We start from the raw sequence: 15,679 nt of genomic DNA, 5'->3' as shown, positions 1-15,679 counted from the left end.
AATCCAAAGGACTTGTCTGTGACACTGCACTGAAGGTGCTGTGTGTCGCAATACAAAAGTAGATGCCTATAGCGTTCGTCAGACTTCAAAAACAAAAACCACAGAGTCCAAATTAGATCGAAATACATGGGCGAGTGAGAAAAAAGTCTCACTCAACTCAAGCACAGAAATGAGAATTCTCCCTAACAGTTGTCAACCTTTATGTATGCACAAGATTTGGCTGTTCAGTCCAGGTCTTTGTCCTAGTAGAGTTATGCAAAGGTCCATTGAAAAAATGTAAATCTGATGACTTGAATAACTATTTTTTTGTAAATTGATTATTAAATGACTTGCTGCACTTTCTATTGTTTGTTTTTTAGATTTTGGAGGAAGAGATCACACCTACTTTACAGAAGCTAAAAGAGGTATTTGTTTGGAATTAAACTTATGCTTATTTTGTCAGTTCTAACATGGGCCATTTTACTTTGATTTATTTTGAAATGTGTTTATTGTTATGCAGTTGTTACAATGTCACTGCAGATATCCTACTTAATCCTATTACATTCCACAGGAATTGGTCAACAGTACACTAACATTGACATCCGAAACCAAGTAGCTAAGCATGTACATAACAAAGCAGAGAGGGGGGAAAAAAAGGTAAAGAGAGAAAAGAAACTAGGGTTTACGTGCCTAAAAACAAGCTGTTAGTTATCACAAAATGAGGCAGCAGATAGTGTACCAGCGGACTCAATGTTTGCACTACAATGGTTACAGTATGCTGGGTTCCAGGCCAGAAAATACAGCACATTAAACAATAAGAGCAGGTGCAGAATAAGAATTGCATTCAGGGCGGCTTATCGTCTGATGGGTAAAACATTGAGTCATTGAGTGTTCTCCAAGCCTCAAGGGCGGTAGGTAAGTAGTCAGCATGTGCCTCTATTGCTCCAAGCCATGCTTTCTTTTCAGCCTCGCACCAAATCCCAAACTCCCTGCGCAGGTCTCGTATTATGGACCACTTTTAAGCTTCCGTGACTTGGCTAAACATCTCTTAGCAAGTATACAGGCAAAGTCCATGAATTTAACATGAATGTGTTTTTGTGCGTTAGGGTATATGCCCAATAAGCATTCTAGTGGGTTCCAGGTATATCTAATGATTCCAGCATTCACGTAAATCCGCTTAAGGGACCAAATGCTCTGCGTTATCCTGCAGTTCCACAACATATGTATGAGGTCCGCTTTCTCTTGGTTAAACCAGGGGCAAGTTGAAGACACTTTGGAGTTAAACTTGGCCAATCTGCTACGGGTCATGTAAGTGCGATGGAGCATGTTGATCTGGATCAGTCTAAATCTTGCGTTTCAGGACCCATTTTTGGTGAAACCTAGTTGTAACTCGGTGTTTATCAGTAAATACTAAGCCAATGTCAGTCTCCCAGCGTGTTTTTAGTTTAGTGTTTTTAATGCAAGTCTTTTCTAATAAATATTTTTATGTTTGTTAATCTGCTTAAAATCACATGCTGTGCATAGGTCCAACATCCAGTGGTCATTGCGGAGTATTGCATTTTGTTTTTCGTAGTCGAAAAGGGGGCGTTGACAAGGCTTGTCTGTAACACTATCCCTATAGTGACGTGCGGTGTACCCACAATCCCTCACGCGTCGAGGTCCCTCAGATAGTTTTTTTGCGCCCAGCTTTTGGTCGCCTTTACGCGGAGCTCCTCGAGAGACATTGCAAAACATATTTCCTGGACCTTGGTCCTGACTTATTACATTAACACACAGATCCCTCCCCTCGATGTAGCTGCGAAGCTGTTTCTCCGCCGAACAAGATCTTCGATGGAGGAGACGAGACGGAGGAGATCCTTCGGCGCTGCCTAACACGTGGCCTGGCCTCGCCGGCCAACATACAGTAGGGAGAGTGGGGGTGGAACTATCTTGTTTCTCTTCGAGAATGCCTTTCCTTTTCCCTTCCCTTTCCCTCGGGGTTGTTACCACCACAAATTATTGCCTCAGCTATGGAGAGGACACCCTTTAGGTTTTGCCCGCGCTGCAAGGGCAAGTACACCTGGAAGGACAAGCATAAACGCTGTAATCGTTGCTTGCCCCTTGATCATAAAGAAGACGGCTGCGCGGCTTGTCAACTTTTAAAACCCAAAACGCTAAAAGAACGTAGAGTCAAGAAGTGGGCGGCCTACGCCATGTCGAAGTCCGATTCCTCACCCACCGCCGCGGAAAGTGACGAGGAAGGTGATAACACAACCTCCGTTGCGGAAGTCTTAAACCTCTCGAGGGAGCGCTCACGCTCCTCGACATCCGTCCCCGGCCCTGACGGGCTCGGCTCACGCCCTGCTTATGGGGATGAACACCCCGGCGACAAGGATGCACAAGACTCACTCCCATAAGCACACAACCCACGGCTCTTCTTCGTCGAAGACGAAGAATCCATCAGCGCCGAAGGAGACGCAGGGCACCCACTCGCAAACGCAGCCGCGACCAGCGACTGGGCTTTCCACAGATAAAGGCGCTACCCCAAAACCATCCGACGTAATGCTCCATGTAAGAGCGCCCGTCGCAGTACAACACGCAACGCCCATAACGTCGAGACCAGAAACCTCCACAGACAATTTACTTGTCGAGAGCCTAGCGAGGATTGTTTCCGCTGATACCCATAAGCGGACGACGAAAGACACGTCGAATACCGCGCAAAGGGATAAAGACACACCGAAAAAGCCGAAGGGGAGCCAGGAACTGCCCCTTTCATCTAGAGGGACTCCTGGCCTACCGGAAGGTTTTTCAGACGGCGACGGAAGCCTTTCTTCAACGTTGTGGGAGAGGTCAAAGCGTTTCCAGGCAGAAAACACTAATTGCCCCCCTGCCCCACCCTCCCCCCCGACTACTCAGGGGTACCCCATGAAACTCTGGAGAGACTCCATTTCTGTATGGAGAAAATGGAAAGGTTTATGGAACACCAAAACCTACCAACACCCAAAAGACCAAGAGAAGGACCCCAGGGTCAAATTTCCTAGGCTGTTTAATCCTTCACATGAGGAATTAGATGTGGATGACCTCACTGAAGAGGAACAACATTTTCAGGAAGAGGATGAATTTTTGGGTGTAGAGGAAGAACGAAAGCAGCAGCGCATTTCGAATTAGACACAAGGGAGACCTCTCCTGACATTGACTTTGTGGAAAAAGTAATTCAGGAGAAACCCCCCCTGTCAGTCAAAACATTCCACTCCTTGCTTCAGTAAAAAGAACAATCGCCCCTTCTCTATCCACTCCTGCGTTGGTGAGAGGGGTCAACCCTCGAATAGAAAAACTCTTCAGTCCATCTCCTTCTGACCCTTTGTACGTCAGGGGCCACTCCGTACCAGACTCCCTTGTAGTAACTAATACAAGGAAGAGGGCAGGGGTGCCCCTGTCCACCAGCGAGGCACCTCCAGACAAAGAGGGGAAAAAGCTGTATGCCCTGGGGAAAAGAATCACAGCTTCCGCCGCTTTCTCAGCAAGGATCGCTAATAACAACTCTTTACTAGCAAGCTACGCAGACGCACAGTGGAGCAAGCTACGTAGCGACGCTGAAGAGGCACCAGAACCCCTGCGTACACGCCTTCTGGCCACAATTACAGAAGGGACACTAGTGAACCAAAGGATTGTTAAAAACACTTAAGATGCTGCAGAGACTGCTGGGCGTTCCCTAGTCCAAGGGATACTCCTCAAACGCCATGTCTGGCTGCACAATTCGGGGTTTAAACCTGAAACACAGGCTTCCCTGATCAACAAACCTATAGAGGATACCTATCTTTTCGGTAAGGCAGTTGATGAGGCCCTAGAAAATGCTAAAAAGGAGTTTGACACTATCAAGACCCTAGACCAGATTTCTAGGCCCCCCAACAGACGCGGCTATGGCAATAAGCGCTTTTTTCGTGGCCAACGCCAGCAGCAGAATCAACAACAATACTCTGCCAACAACTGGTCCTCTAACCAGGGTAATAGTGGCCAGTACAATCAGAGAGGCCAACGCCGTGGCAAGGGGAGAGGTTTGGCCTCTACCCCTAGAGGCTCCCAGGCCAATAACAGCAAATGACCCGAAGATTCGGGTCCCTTCCCATGCATCGCCGGTCGGGGGCCGGTTAACATCGTTTCTTCCAGCATGGGAGGGAATAACATCAGACCGTTGGGTACTATCAACCATAGCCCGCGGCTACTGTATAGAATTCGACAGTTCCCCAACATGCAAACCCCCACGGGGACGACGCACGACACCAGAACACCTTGCCATACTTCTCCAGCATTGGATCTTACATGTATTCACATGCTTAGAATATTCCCCCGTCGTCAGACTGGGACCCTCGGTACACATATATAGCCTTTTCCTATAGGAAAACTTCCGACACTTTTGTGTCCTATCTACGTCCTTTTAGGACCCGCCTACGCATGCTCCGTAGGCCGTCCCAGTATAAGAGGCCCGCCCCCGCGGCTCCCCTTCAGATTTCAACCATCTCCAAAGTAGTGGGATCTCCTCGCGTCGTCTTACTATTTTGTACAAGGTTGTGTACTGGAGTTGGAGTTCGAGAAAACTTTTCCTCCATGTCAGGAAAAGCGCTGTTCCGTCCATGCGCGACGTGCGGATTGAAAAATGTTTACGAGGGGGACGGACATATGGATTGTATATACTGCCTCCACCCTCATCATTCGGCTGATAGCTGCGACATATGCAAAGGGTTTTCTCAAAAGACCGAAACCGACGGCTGGTGGCATGGCTGAATGATGGAGCAGGGGCATACCTCCCCCCCCCCCCCCCCTTCGGAGGAAGGCTCCACACAATCGGCGAAAACATCACACCGCGCTGCCTCGTCGGAACCACCGGCGAAGATATCTCAACCGACCAAAAAAGAGTAATCTCGGAGTCATTCAGCTAGAGAATCCTCGTCGAAAAAATCGTCATCTTCATCAAAAAAGTATGACAAGGAAAGGCCGAAATCCTCCTCGGGCGATCACCATAGATCGACCTCGAGTCGAGTAAAGGCAGGCCAAGTGTGGAAAAGGCGGGACCGCCTAAACCACCTGCTAAGCCACCGTCGTCGACGGCGGTCCAGTCATCGGCCTCCACCCTGCCACTGACGCATGTGGTATCCACCGTCCCACCGACAACGACTGCGACAGTGGCCTCGTCAACGGGGATTCTACAGGCCTCCAGGCTTCCTGAAGTTTTTGATCCGATCCCCCCCCGGATACTTTATTGCAAGAACAGGCTGTGTCGCTGTCCTCGGGGGAGGACGAGAGCGGGAGAATAGCTGGCCCGGCAGACCTCGGGCTACGAGTGGTTGACAAGTCGTTGACGAGGGGATCCGGTATACCGGTATCTGCCCCTCTTCTCAATCCTCAATCTGTTTTGTCGTCGGAAATCCTGTCCACGCTTCAGTCTTTGGTACAGTCGTTGGACCAGAGACTACCTCAGGTAAACCTGCCAGTCACCCGTCGACGAGCCGGGCCCGTCCCGTCCACCGACGCACTTACGCACGCCAATCTCAGCACTGGCACCCCAAGAGGAAGGTGAGCTGCCAGATTCGGAGTCGGACAGGGGAGCCATGTCGGATATCTCATCATCCCCCTCCAGGGATCCAACCTGGGAGTCGGAGGTGGAGTTAGAAACCCCAAGAAGCCCAGCTCACCCGTCCCCTCCGGACGACATTGCATCATTCCATTCTATGATGGAGAAGGCGTGTAAGGAATTTGGTTTGTCCCAGGAAAAACAGAAAAAGGACTGTTTTTTGTTCGACCACATGGGTAAGAGAAGGAGGTCTGTGTTCTCAATACCAATACTAGACCACGTGTGGAAGGAGGGGTTGCAGACAATGCGTCACCCCTTTTCGGAGCCGGCAGTGAAAGGACGCCTCGAGAAAAAGTTTAAGGCTCCAGAGTCTACCCCCAAGTGTTTATCCTCCCAACCAACGCCAGAATCGGTGGTGTCGGCGGCAGCGGCGAGGAAGGCGAAGGCCCAGCACAAGTGCACGACTCCGCCGGAAAACGAAGCAAGACGCCAGGATGCCTTTGGCAAAAAAGTGCTATCCGTGGGAGCAACCACAGTAAAGGCCGCAAACTCTCTGGCTATTGTAGCCAGATATGACAGAGAGATGTGGCACAGGCTAGCGCCGTTGCTGGATCATCTTCCGGAAGAGCATAGGAAGGCAGCGATGTTACTTGTCCAAGAGGGTGAGGAAGCCTCCAATCACGCAATAAACATCGCGGTGGACCTCGCTGAATCAGGCTTCAAGCAAGTCAATAATGGGGTCGTATTACGACGACAGTCATGGCTCAAGTGTACCTACTTCAGACCAGAGTTACAATACAAAGTATTAGATATGCCTTTTGAGGGAGACCTTTTATTCGGAGAGAAGGTAGACGAGGCCCTAAAGGGAATGAGGACATGGCACGTTCATTAGGTGCCCTCCAGAGTGGCCGAAGCTACAAGTCTTTTCGTCCCTTTAGAGGGGCTTCAGGTAATTCCAGATTCTCTGCGTCTGGAGACAGATCCTTTGGCAGGTCGGCTTACCCCTCCCAAGGGTACAGGCGTGCTTCCCAAACGGCAAACCGACGCCGGAGCTTCCAGACGTCCAGGAAGAGACCATCCTATCCGTCGTCGAGAGACAAACAAAATAAAGATCAGCAGTGACAGTCAACCCACCGTTCTGGGGGGGAAAGAGTGTCCGCATATGTCGACGAATGGGAACGAATAACGACGGATCAATGGGTGCTGGACACTAAGGAACGGGCACTCTCTACAATTCAAGCACAGCCCTCCGCACATTCCACCTGCGTTCACCGCTCATTCCCATCTGAGGATACTGCAACAAGAGGTAACACTCATGTTAGCAAAGGGCGTGATAGAATTAGTTCCAACATCACAGAGAGGTCAAGGAGTCTACTCAAGATACTTCGTCGTAAAAAAGCCGAACGGCAAATGGCGTCCCATTTTAGACTTTCGAGATCTCAGCAAATCTTTAAAGAGTCTAAAATTCAAAATGCTCACGCTGCACGAAGTGATCCGCGCCGTTCAAGAAGGGGATTTTCTAGCGTCCCTGGATTTACAGGATGCGTACTTCCATATTCCAATGTGTCGGAAACAAAGGAAATTCCTGAGATTTGTAATAGGGCGGACTCACTACCAGTTCACGGTTCTTCCCTTTGGGCTCAAGACCTCCCCCAGAACGTTCACGAAATGCCTGGCCCCAGTAGCGGCCTGGCTAAGGAAGCAAGGCCACCACGTATACCCATACCTCGACGACTGGCTGGTAAGGGGATCCTCCCCAGGGTCGACCGACACAAGTTTGCAAGCCACCATGCAGCTTCTGCAACAGCTGGGATTTGCCATAAACTTCGAAAAATCCTCTCTGCGGCCATCGAGAATGTTGGTGTTCCTGGGGGCACAGTTCGAGACCCAGTTGGGGCTAGTGAAGCCTTCTCTCGACAGAACCTCAAAACTCAATCAGCTGGCGGGCCGACTACGACAAACCACCAGGCTCTCAGTGAGGAAATACGTTTCGGTCCTAGGGGCCATGGCATCCTGCATCCATCTGGTGGCAAACTGTCGCCTATTCATGAGGCCAGTCCAGGAATTCCTCGCGGACCGATGGACACAGGCCCAAGGATCGTGGTCAGACAAGATAACCATCGACGACGACAAGCTGCTTCGGACCCTTCAGTGGTGGCAGAGTTCCCACAATTTGAACAACGGTGTACCCCTACAGGAACCGGAGTTTCAGCGAACCATAGTCACGGATGCGTCCCTAACCGGATGGGGAGCTCACATGGGTACCCTTCAAACGCAAGGTCGCTGGTCTCCAACGGAGTCACTCCTACACATAAACGTGTTAGAGCTCAGAGCAGTACGATGGGCTTTGAAGGCATTCCTACCACACATCAAGGGATCGCGAGTACGAGTACTGACCGACAATACGACGGCCATGTTTTATTTGAGAAAACAAGGAGGGACGCGATCAAGAACTCTTTCCATAGAGGCCCAGAAAACATGGCATTGGGCATTGAAGCACGGGATTTCCATCGTGGCTCACCATCTCCCGGGAGTGAGGAATTCGCAAGCGGATTCCCTCAGCAGAAGCATGGCCCAGATACACGAATGGGAAATGGACACACTTCAGCTGATGAAAAGTGTTCGAGAAGTGGGGTCACCCCCCTCTGGACGCTTTCGCAACCAAGGACAACAAGAAATGCGAGCAATTCGCAAGCAGATGGCCTCAGCAGGGTTCCATGGGGGAGGCATTCTCCTTCCCATGGACGGACCTGTTCCTTTATGCTTTTCCTCGGTTCCCCCTCATACAGAGAACAGTACAGTGGATACGCAGATACAGTTGCCGGGTAATTCTAGTGGCACCGTATTGGCCGTGGCAACCGTGGTTCTCCGACCTGCTTCACCTGTCGCTGGAATATCCAATAGCGTTTCCGAGAGTCCCAAACCTTCTATCCCGGGACAAAGGCACGGTGTGGCATCACGACCCGGACAGTCTCAACCTTGCAGCCTGGCTCCTGACTTTTCGGAGTTCGGTGCTTTAGAGGTTTCGGAGGATTGTCAAAAAAATCTGCAGGCGGCTCGAGCCCCTTCTACCAACAAATCTTACAGCTATAAGTGGCGGAGGTTCTGTGAATGGTGTCGAGGACAGCAAGGCCTACAACCGTTGACGGTGACGCCGGAACAAATTCTACCTTACCTGCTTCTCTTGGCAGAGAGTGGTTTATCCTTCACATCGATAAAGGTGCACCTGGCGGCCATCTCGAGGTTCACGAGGAAGAGACAGTCGTCTCCTCTATTCAGCGACAGACTGGTGAAACACTTCATGAGGGGTTTATTTTGTACTTTTCCCCCGGTGAAACGTTTCCCTCCAACTTGGAGTCTCAACACAGTGTTGGCAGGCTTAATGAAACCGACATTTGAGCCTATGGCCACGTCGGACATGAAATTCATGTCGTGGAAGTTGGCATTCTTAATTGCCATCACATCAGCTAGGAGAATCTCGGAACTGCAAGCGCTGGTCGTAGACCCGCCATACTTGAGATTCTTTAAGGACAAGGTGGTCCTGGCAACTAATCCTACGTTCGTCCCAAAAGTTCCGACAGTGTATCACAAACACTCGTCCATTGTTCTCCCTACTTTCTTCGCGACCCCATCATCGGCAGCAGAAAAAGCTCTTCATACCTTGGACGTTAAGAGGGCTCTGAAATTTTACCTACATCGTACACAGGAACTCTGGTCTACTCTACAATTGTTCATCGCATATGGTCCGTCGACGACGGGAAAATCAATCTCTAAACAAGGATTGGCTCGAATGGGTCTCATCAACGATTGCGTTTTGCCACTCCAAGGCCGGAAGGCCGCTGCAAGGGCATCCTAGAGCCCATTCTACAAGAGCAACGTCCTCCTCAGCAGCATTATGGGCAGGAATTCCGCTGACAGACATATGCCAGGCTGCGGCATGGTCAGTGCCCCACACGTTTACCCGCCACTACTGTCTTGCCAGGCAGCATGCGGACGAGGTGCAGATGGGAAGAGCTGTCCTGCGCCATCTGTTTCAGTAAGGTAAGCTCCACGCTGTGTAGAGTCGGTTTTTCTACCTTTTGATGACAGTATACTTTATGTGGGTAAAGTTATATGAGTCAACTTATTCCTGCTGTACATATGCATTGTGTATTATGGTGAGGGTATATTGCATTACATTCTCACCGCCGTCTCAGATGTTACTGCTATACAATCTATTCTAAGCATGTGAATCCATGAAAGATCCAATGCTAGTTTCTTACCTGTAACTCCATTTCTCCAACATTGGTATCTTTCATGGATTCACATGCGCCCGCCAACCTCCCCGGAATGCAATGTATTTGCTTGATAAGTTTAACCCTTCCTAATTTGGAGGGGCCGAAATCTGAAGGGGAGCCGCGGGGGCGGGCCTCTTATACTGGGACGGCCTACAGAGCATGCGTAGGCGGGTCCTAAAAGGACGTAGATAGGACACAAAAGTGTCGGAAGTTTTCCTATAGGAAAAGGCTATATATGTGTACCGAGGGTCCCAGTCTGACGACGGGGAATATTCTAAGCATGTGAATCCATGAAAGATACCAATGCTGGAGAAATGGAGTTACAGGTAAGAAACTATTCCCTTCTACAGGAAGTGGAACAGCTACTGGAAAAAGGAGCTATAGAGGTCGTGCCTCTATCTCAGGTAACGGAAGGTATTTATCCAGTGTACTTCCTTGTACCCAAAAAGGACCTAACCATGCGCCCTGTATTAGATCGGCGCCCAGCGAACAAATTTGTCAAACCCCAAAAGTTTTGCATGGTAACCTTACAGGAAGTAATCCCCTTGCTATCACAAGGGGATTACATGACAACACTGGACATGAAAGATGCAGGCTTTCATATTTTAATGTTGCCAACGCACAGAAAATACCTCAGGTTCATGATAGAAAACAAACACAACCAGTTCAGAGTGCTACCCTTTGGGATAGCATCAGCACCAAGGGTATTCACGAAAGTACTGGCAGTGGCAGCGGCACATCTGCGCAGGTTGTCCATCCCAGTATACCCTTACCTCGATGATTGGCTCATAACAGGGGATTCTTACGAAACATGCTTCTCCAATACCCAAAAGACTGTAGACCTTTTGTTACAACTGGGCTTCTCCATCAACGAGAAGAAGTCCAGCTTAGACCCCAGCCAGATCAAACAATTCCTAGGGGCTCTAATTCGAACAAAGGGCGGCCTCGTCTTCCCCTCCAACTAGAGGTTCCAAAACATGCTGTTTCAGATCCCCCAATATGTGGCAGGTCGAGAGGTGACGGTACGCAAAGCAATGCGCTTGCTAGGAATGATGGCGTCATGTATTTATTTGGTACCTCACGCGCGCCTGCGCCCAATGCAAGAGTGTCTCAACAGCCAGTGGTGTCAGGCCAGCGGACAATGAGACGATCTAGTGGTGGTCTTGCAGGCCTTGGTTCTCTCGCTACGCTGGTGGACAAAGGAAAACCTGCTAATAGGGAAACCTTTTGCCACCCACACCCGCAGTAGAAGCCACTCTAACCACAGACGCATCCCTCACAGGATGGGGGGCTCACCTATCCCATCAGACTGCTCACGGAGTGTGGACTCAGACCGTAGCATCCAAGCACATAAATCTACTGGAGTTACTGGCGGTGTTCAAGGCACTGAAAGCCTTCCAGGAACACCTACAAGGAAAGACAGTGATGGTCCTCACGGACACCACCACAGCCATGTACTACCTCAACAAGCAAGGGGGAACCCACTCTCCAGGACTGTCCAAGCTGTCCCAGAACATCTGGAAGTGGGCTCTCAGACACATGTTCCTACTGTCACGACATGTACCAGGGGAACTCAATCTGCTAGCAGACGAACTCAGCAGAGATTTCCCCCTGCCCGCAGAGTACGAATGGCGGTTACACAAAGACCTTGTCTTCAACGTCTTCACACAGTGGGGTTTCCCAGAAATAGACCTGTTCGCAACTCTGGAGAACTCGCAATGCCAAGATTACGCCTCCAGGTACCCTCAGAACCAGTCCAAGGGGAACGGTCTATCGATTCCATGGTCAGGGAAATTTGTTTACGCTTTTCCCCTCACTCCCCTTCTCAACAAGATTGTGCACAAGATGCACCGGGAACAAGCCACCATGATACTAGTGTCCCCTATGTGGGCCCGGCAACCATGGTTCGCTCATCTGATGGAGATGTCTCTGTCTCCACCAGTGAAACTGCCATGCCCGTACAACATGCTGTCACAGGACAAGGGCAGGACACTGCATCCATGCCCTCAAACCTTGAACTTAGCAGCCTGGCTCCTGAGGTCATAGAATTTGGACATTTACAACTTCCACAAAGGTGCATGGACATCCTCAGGGAAGCTAGAAAACCTAACGCTCGTCACTGTTATTCTAGCAAATGGAAGAGATTTGTCATCTGGTGTAGAGGAAGAAGCATCAACCCCGTTGACTGCTCTCCCACACAAACTGTCCTGTACCTGACCCATTTGCTGGACTATGGTCTAGTATTCAATTCTATTAAAGTCCACCTAGCGGCACTTTCTGCATACACCACTTCCCAACTCAAAGTGTCATGGTAGAAAGTCCCAGTTATCAAAGCCTTCATGGAAGGGGTAAAAAGGATACACCCTCCAATAGCAAACCCAGCTCCCGGCTTGGACCTAAATGTGGTACTCACCAGGCTCATGGGTTCACCCTTTGAACCCATGCACAAGGCAACTCTTAAAGACCTCACTCTTAAGACTGCGTTTGTAATAGCTATCACCTCCATTAGGAGAGTAAGTGAACTACAGGCTCTTTCTTTTCTAGACCCCTTTGTAACTGTTCACAGAGATAAGGTGGTTCTACGCACACACCCAAGGTTTGCACCGAAATTCATCTCGAAATTCCATGTCAACCAGTCAATAGAACTACCAAGGTTCTTTCAAAATCCTTCAAATCTAGGAGAAAAGAGCCTGCATACACTTAATGTGCGCAGAGCTGTCATGTTTTACATGGCAAGAACTAGACCACTGAGAAAGATCAATCAGTTCTTTGTCTCGGTGGCAGCAGGAAGAGAAGGAGATGCAGTATCAAAGTCCACTATATCTAGATGGGTTGTTCAATGCATCACTCTGTTATACTCTTGCTAAGAGAGAACTACCCTTCAAGCCAAGAGCACACTACTCGTGGCACTGGGGCATCCATAGCATTCATTGCAAATGTTCCCCTTGAGTCCATCTGCAAAGCGGCAACCTGGAGTTCTGTACACACCTTTACAAAACATTACTGTCTAGATGCCCACTCTAGAGCTGATTCCCAGGTGGGACAAGCAGTATTAAGACACCTTTTCTCTACTGTTCCTTCTCACAACCCACCTCCAACTCGGGGTACTGCTCGCTAGTCTATGCACAGCATGTGATTCTAAGCAGATTAACAAACATCAGAAGACAATGCATTACTTACCGTAAAAGCATTTCTGATGGTTGTATCTGCTTAGATTCACATGCGTCCACCCTTCCTCCCCGCTTGGATGGAAGGAACATAGACATCCTTTTATATCTCTCTTTTCTGTACTCGCTCACGTCTAGAAGGCTCCCTCAGGGCAGAGAAAATACAAACAGAAGGACCTCGACGCGTGAGGGATTGTGGGTACACAGCACGTCACTATAGGGATAGTGTTATAGACACGCCTTGTCGACGTCCCCTTTTCGATTGCGAAAAACAAAATGCAATACTCCGCAGTGACCACTGGATGTCGGACCTATGCACAGCATGTGAATCTAAGCAGATAAAACCATCAGAAATGCTTTTACGGTAAGTAATGCATTGTCATACAGTCTCGACACAGGTCTCTAGCCATTCTCCAAAGCATACATCAATACCAGAAACGTGTCTTCCTGCCGTTACGCAGGCCATTCACCCATCTACCCCTGGCCACTCTTGCCACCCTCGTATATCTCAGGAATTGACCCCTGTGGAGCCCCTCCCAGTGCATCAGGCTGTCTAATTCCCTGAACGTCCCATCTTCGTACATATCACCCCAGGTGGTTATACCCATCTCCTTCCGACATCTAGCGTTACATAGCTCATTCATGTTTACACTCGCATCTGCCGCAATCGGAACATTTGGCGAGTAGGGGTGTCGCGAACTAAGTAACTTAAGCGCTCTAGACCAAATCTTTCTAGCCAATTTCACAAGTAGGGGCTGAAGGCCATCACCACATACAAGCAGCCACAAAATCTTCTTAAGCCAGGGAGGTCTTATTAATGTTTGGAGTAGCCCGGATTCCGACGATTCAGGTTTGTCAGCCAGCCACTACGCAACAAAGCTAAGTTGGGCAGCCAAGTAGTAAAGGTCCAGCCTCTCTAGTTGCACCCAGCTATCCCTGCAGGGTAAGGATAGGACACTTCGCGCAAACCTACGTCCCCTTGAGCCCCACAGAAACACTTTTAATAGAACATCTAGAGAACGGAAGAACGCAGCTTCAATATAAAAGTGGACATTAGTAAACTGTACAAAAACCTGGGAAGGAAAATCATTTTAAAAATAGCAACTCTACCCATGAGAGAAAGCGGTAACCACGACCAGAAAGGCATAGATTTCTGAACACCCTGCACCACCCTGAGTGTGGTAGACGTGTGCATGTCCCGAGGCGAATGTGCAATTCGGAATCCCAGATACTTAAGAGTGCGTCTCCCATTTCAGTCCCAGGTCAGGTAATAATACTTCATCCCTACAACTTAGTCCTGCTAAAGGGAAAAGTCAGGATTTCTGCTTATTGAAGGAGATCACTGACAAGCTTGTGAAATCATCCATTACCTCTAATATTATTGGTAAGTTGTGATGCGGTTCACACAAGTAAAGTAGTACATTATTTGCGTATAATAAGGTGCGCAGGTCACCCTATTTGGATGCCCGCCTCAATGTATTCCTGTCTTTAATATGCCGCCAGAGGTTCTAATGCCAAAATATAGAGCATGGGAGAGAGTAGACAATCCCCGACATGTGCCTCTTTGTATGTGCCACACCTCTAATATCTGCCTGCCGGATTTCATTCTGGCCATTTTGTAAGTATGCACTAGTGTCACCCAGCTAATATTTTCACCAAACCCGTAACACTATAGTGCATCAGTCCTCCACTCCCATTATACAGAGTCAAAAGCCTTGATGGCATCTAGTGATGCCACCACATAGTGTTTGGAGAGAGGGCTAGTTTGGTCAATAACATGTTGTAAACGTCAGAGATTCAGGGTGGTGTTACGCCCAGGAACAAACCCTGTTTTGTCAGTATGTATGAAGGATGGAATAGGTTTGCGAAGTGAACTGCCAGCATGGTAGGGAGTATTTTCACATCATAATTCAGCATGGCCAAGGGACGTCTAGGTTTACCTGGCTTAGGGATTGGTATCTCAAGCCTTTCCCCCTCATGCTAGCCGGGAATATTTCTTTATCGAATGCCTCCTCAAAGACCTTCAATAACGTTGGGGCTAAGGTTAGAGCAGTATGTTTTATAGTATTCCGCCAGGAGGCCGTCGCTTCCCGGTGTTTTGCCTGTGGAGAGGAAGGCTATTGTCTCTCCAAGTTCTTACACAGATATGGGTTGATCTAGGCCAGGGGTCCCCAACCTTTTGTGCGCAATGAGCAAAATTGGCATATCAAATTAAATGGTGAGCAACATCAATTTTTCGACGGAACATATCGGCGCACAGTTGGTGGACAAATTATTACAACACAAATTAGAAATGTAATAAAGTTAAAACTGCATATAGAACATTTAATTTTCAGTACCTAATAGTACCAAAAAAGTTATCTAGACCACGTGTTATTCTAGTCGGGGAAATGTGCAAGGCCTTTAACTTTATTTGACGTTAAGTGGTTGTTTACAAGAAATGTTGAGGAAATGGAGTGGTCAGTAGTACATTTTTAGACATATAGGACCAGTCCAGCTGTTCAAAAATAGAGTAGGAGTAAATAAACATTACCAATGGTTTCAGGTTCCGAGCAGAATATTAGTGCAAATGTATGGACAGTGAAAAAGGCCACAAAAGGAGCACTGATTTTTCAGGTCTGCCGAGATTCTGCCTAGGATTTGATAGGATCTTTAACGGCAAATGGTGCATGCAAGATTGGCAATACTGTTCCACAGTCATTGATGAC

At 48.7% G+C, this 15,679-nt stretch overlaps 1 protein-coding gene across 1 annotated transcript in view; it reads left to right on the top strand.

Moving 5' to 3' along the window:
- SMC2 (structural maintenance of chromosomes 2) overlaps nt 1-15,679 on the top strand; it is a 938,385-nt gene that overhangs the window by 206,073 nt on the left and 716,633 nt on the right. The window contains exon 7 of the mRNA XM_069630781.1: nt 360-404. Coding sequence (XP_069486882.1) covers nt 360-404 — 45 coding nt within the window. The remainder of the gene's footprint in view (nt 1-359; nt 405-15,679) is intronic.

This window comes from Ambystoma mexicanum, chromosome 6q (assembly GCF_040938575.1).
Source record: "Ambystoma mexicanum isolate Mex_15411 chromosome 6q, UKY_AmexF1_1, whole genome shotgun sequence".
NCBI classification, from domain to species: Eukaryota; Metazoa; Chordata; class Amphibia; order Caudata; family Ambystomatidae; genus Ambystoma; species Ambystoma mexicanum.
The sequence above is the reverse complement of the archived record's forward strand: the minus strand, read 5'-3'. Positions and strand labels throughout refer to the sequence as shown.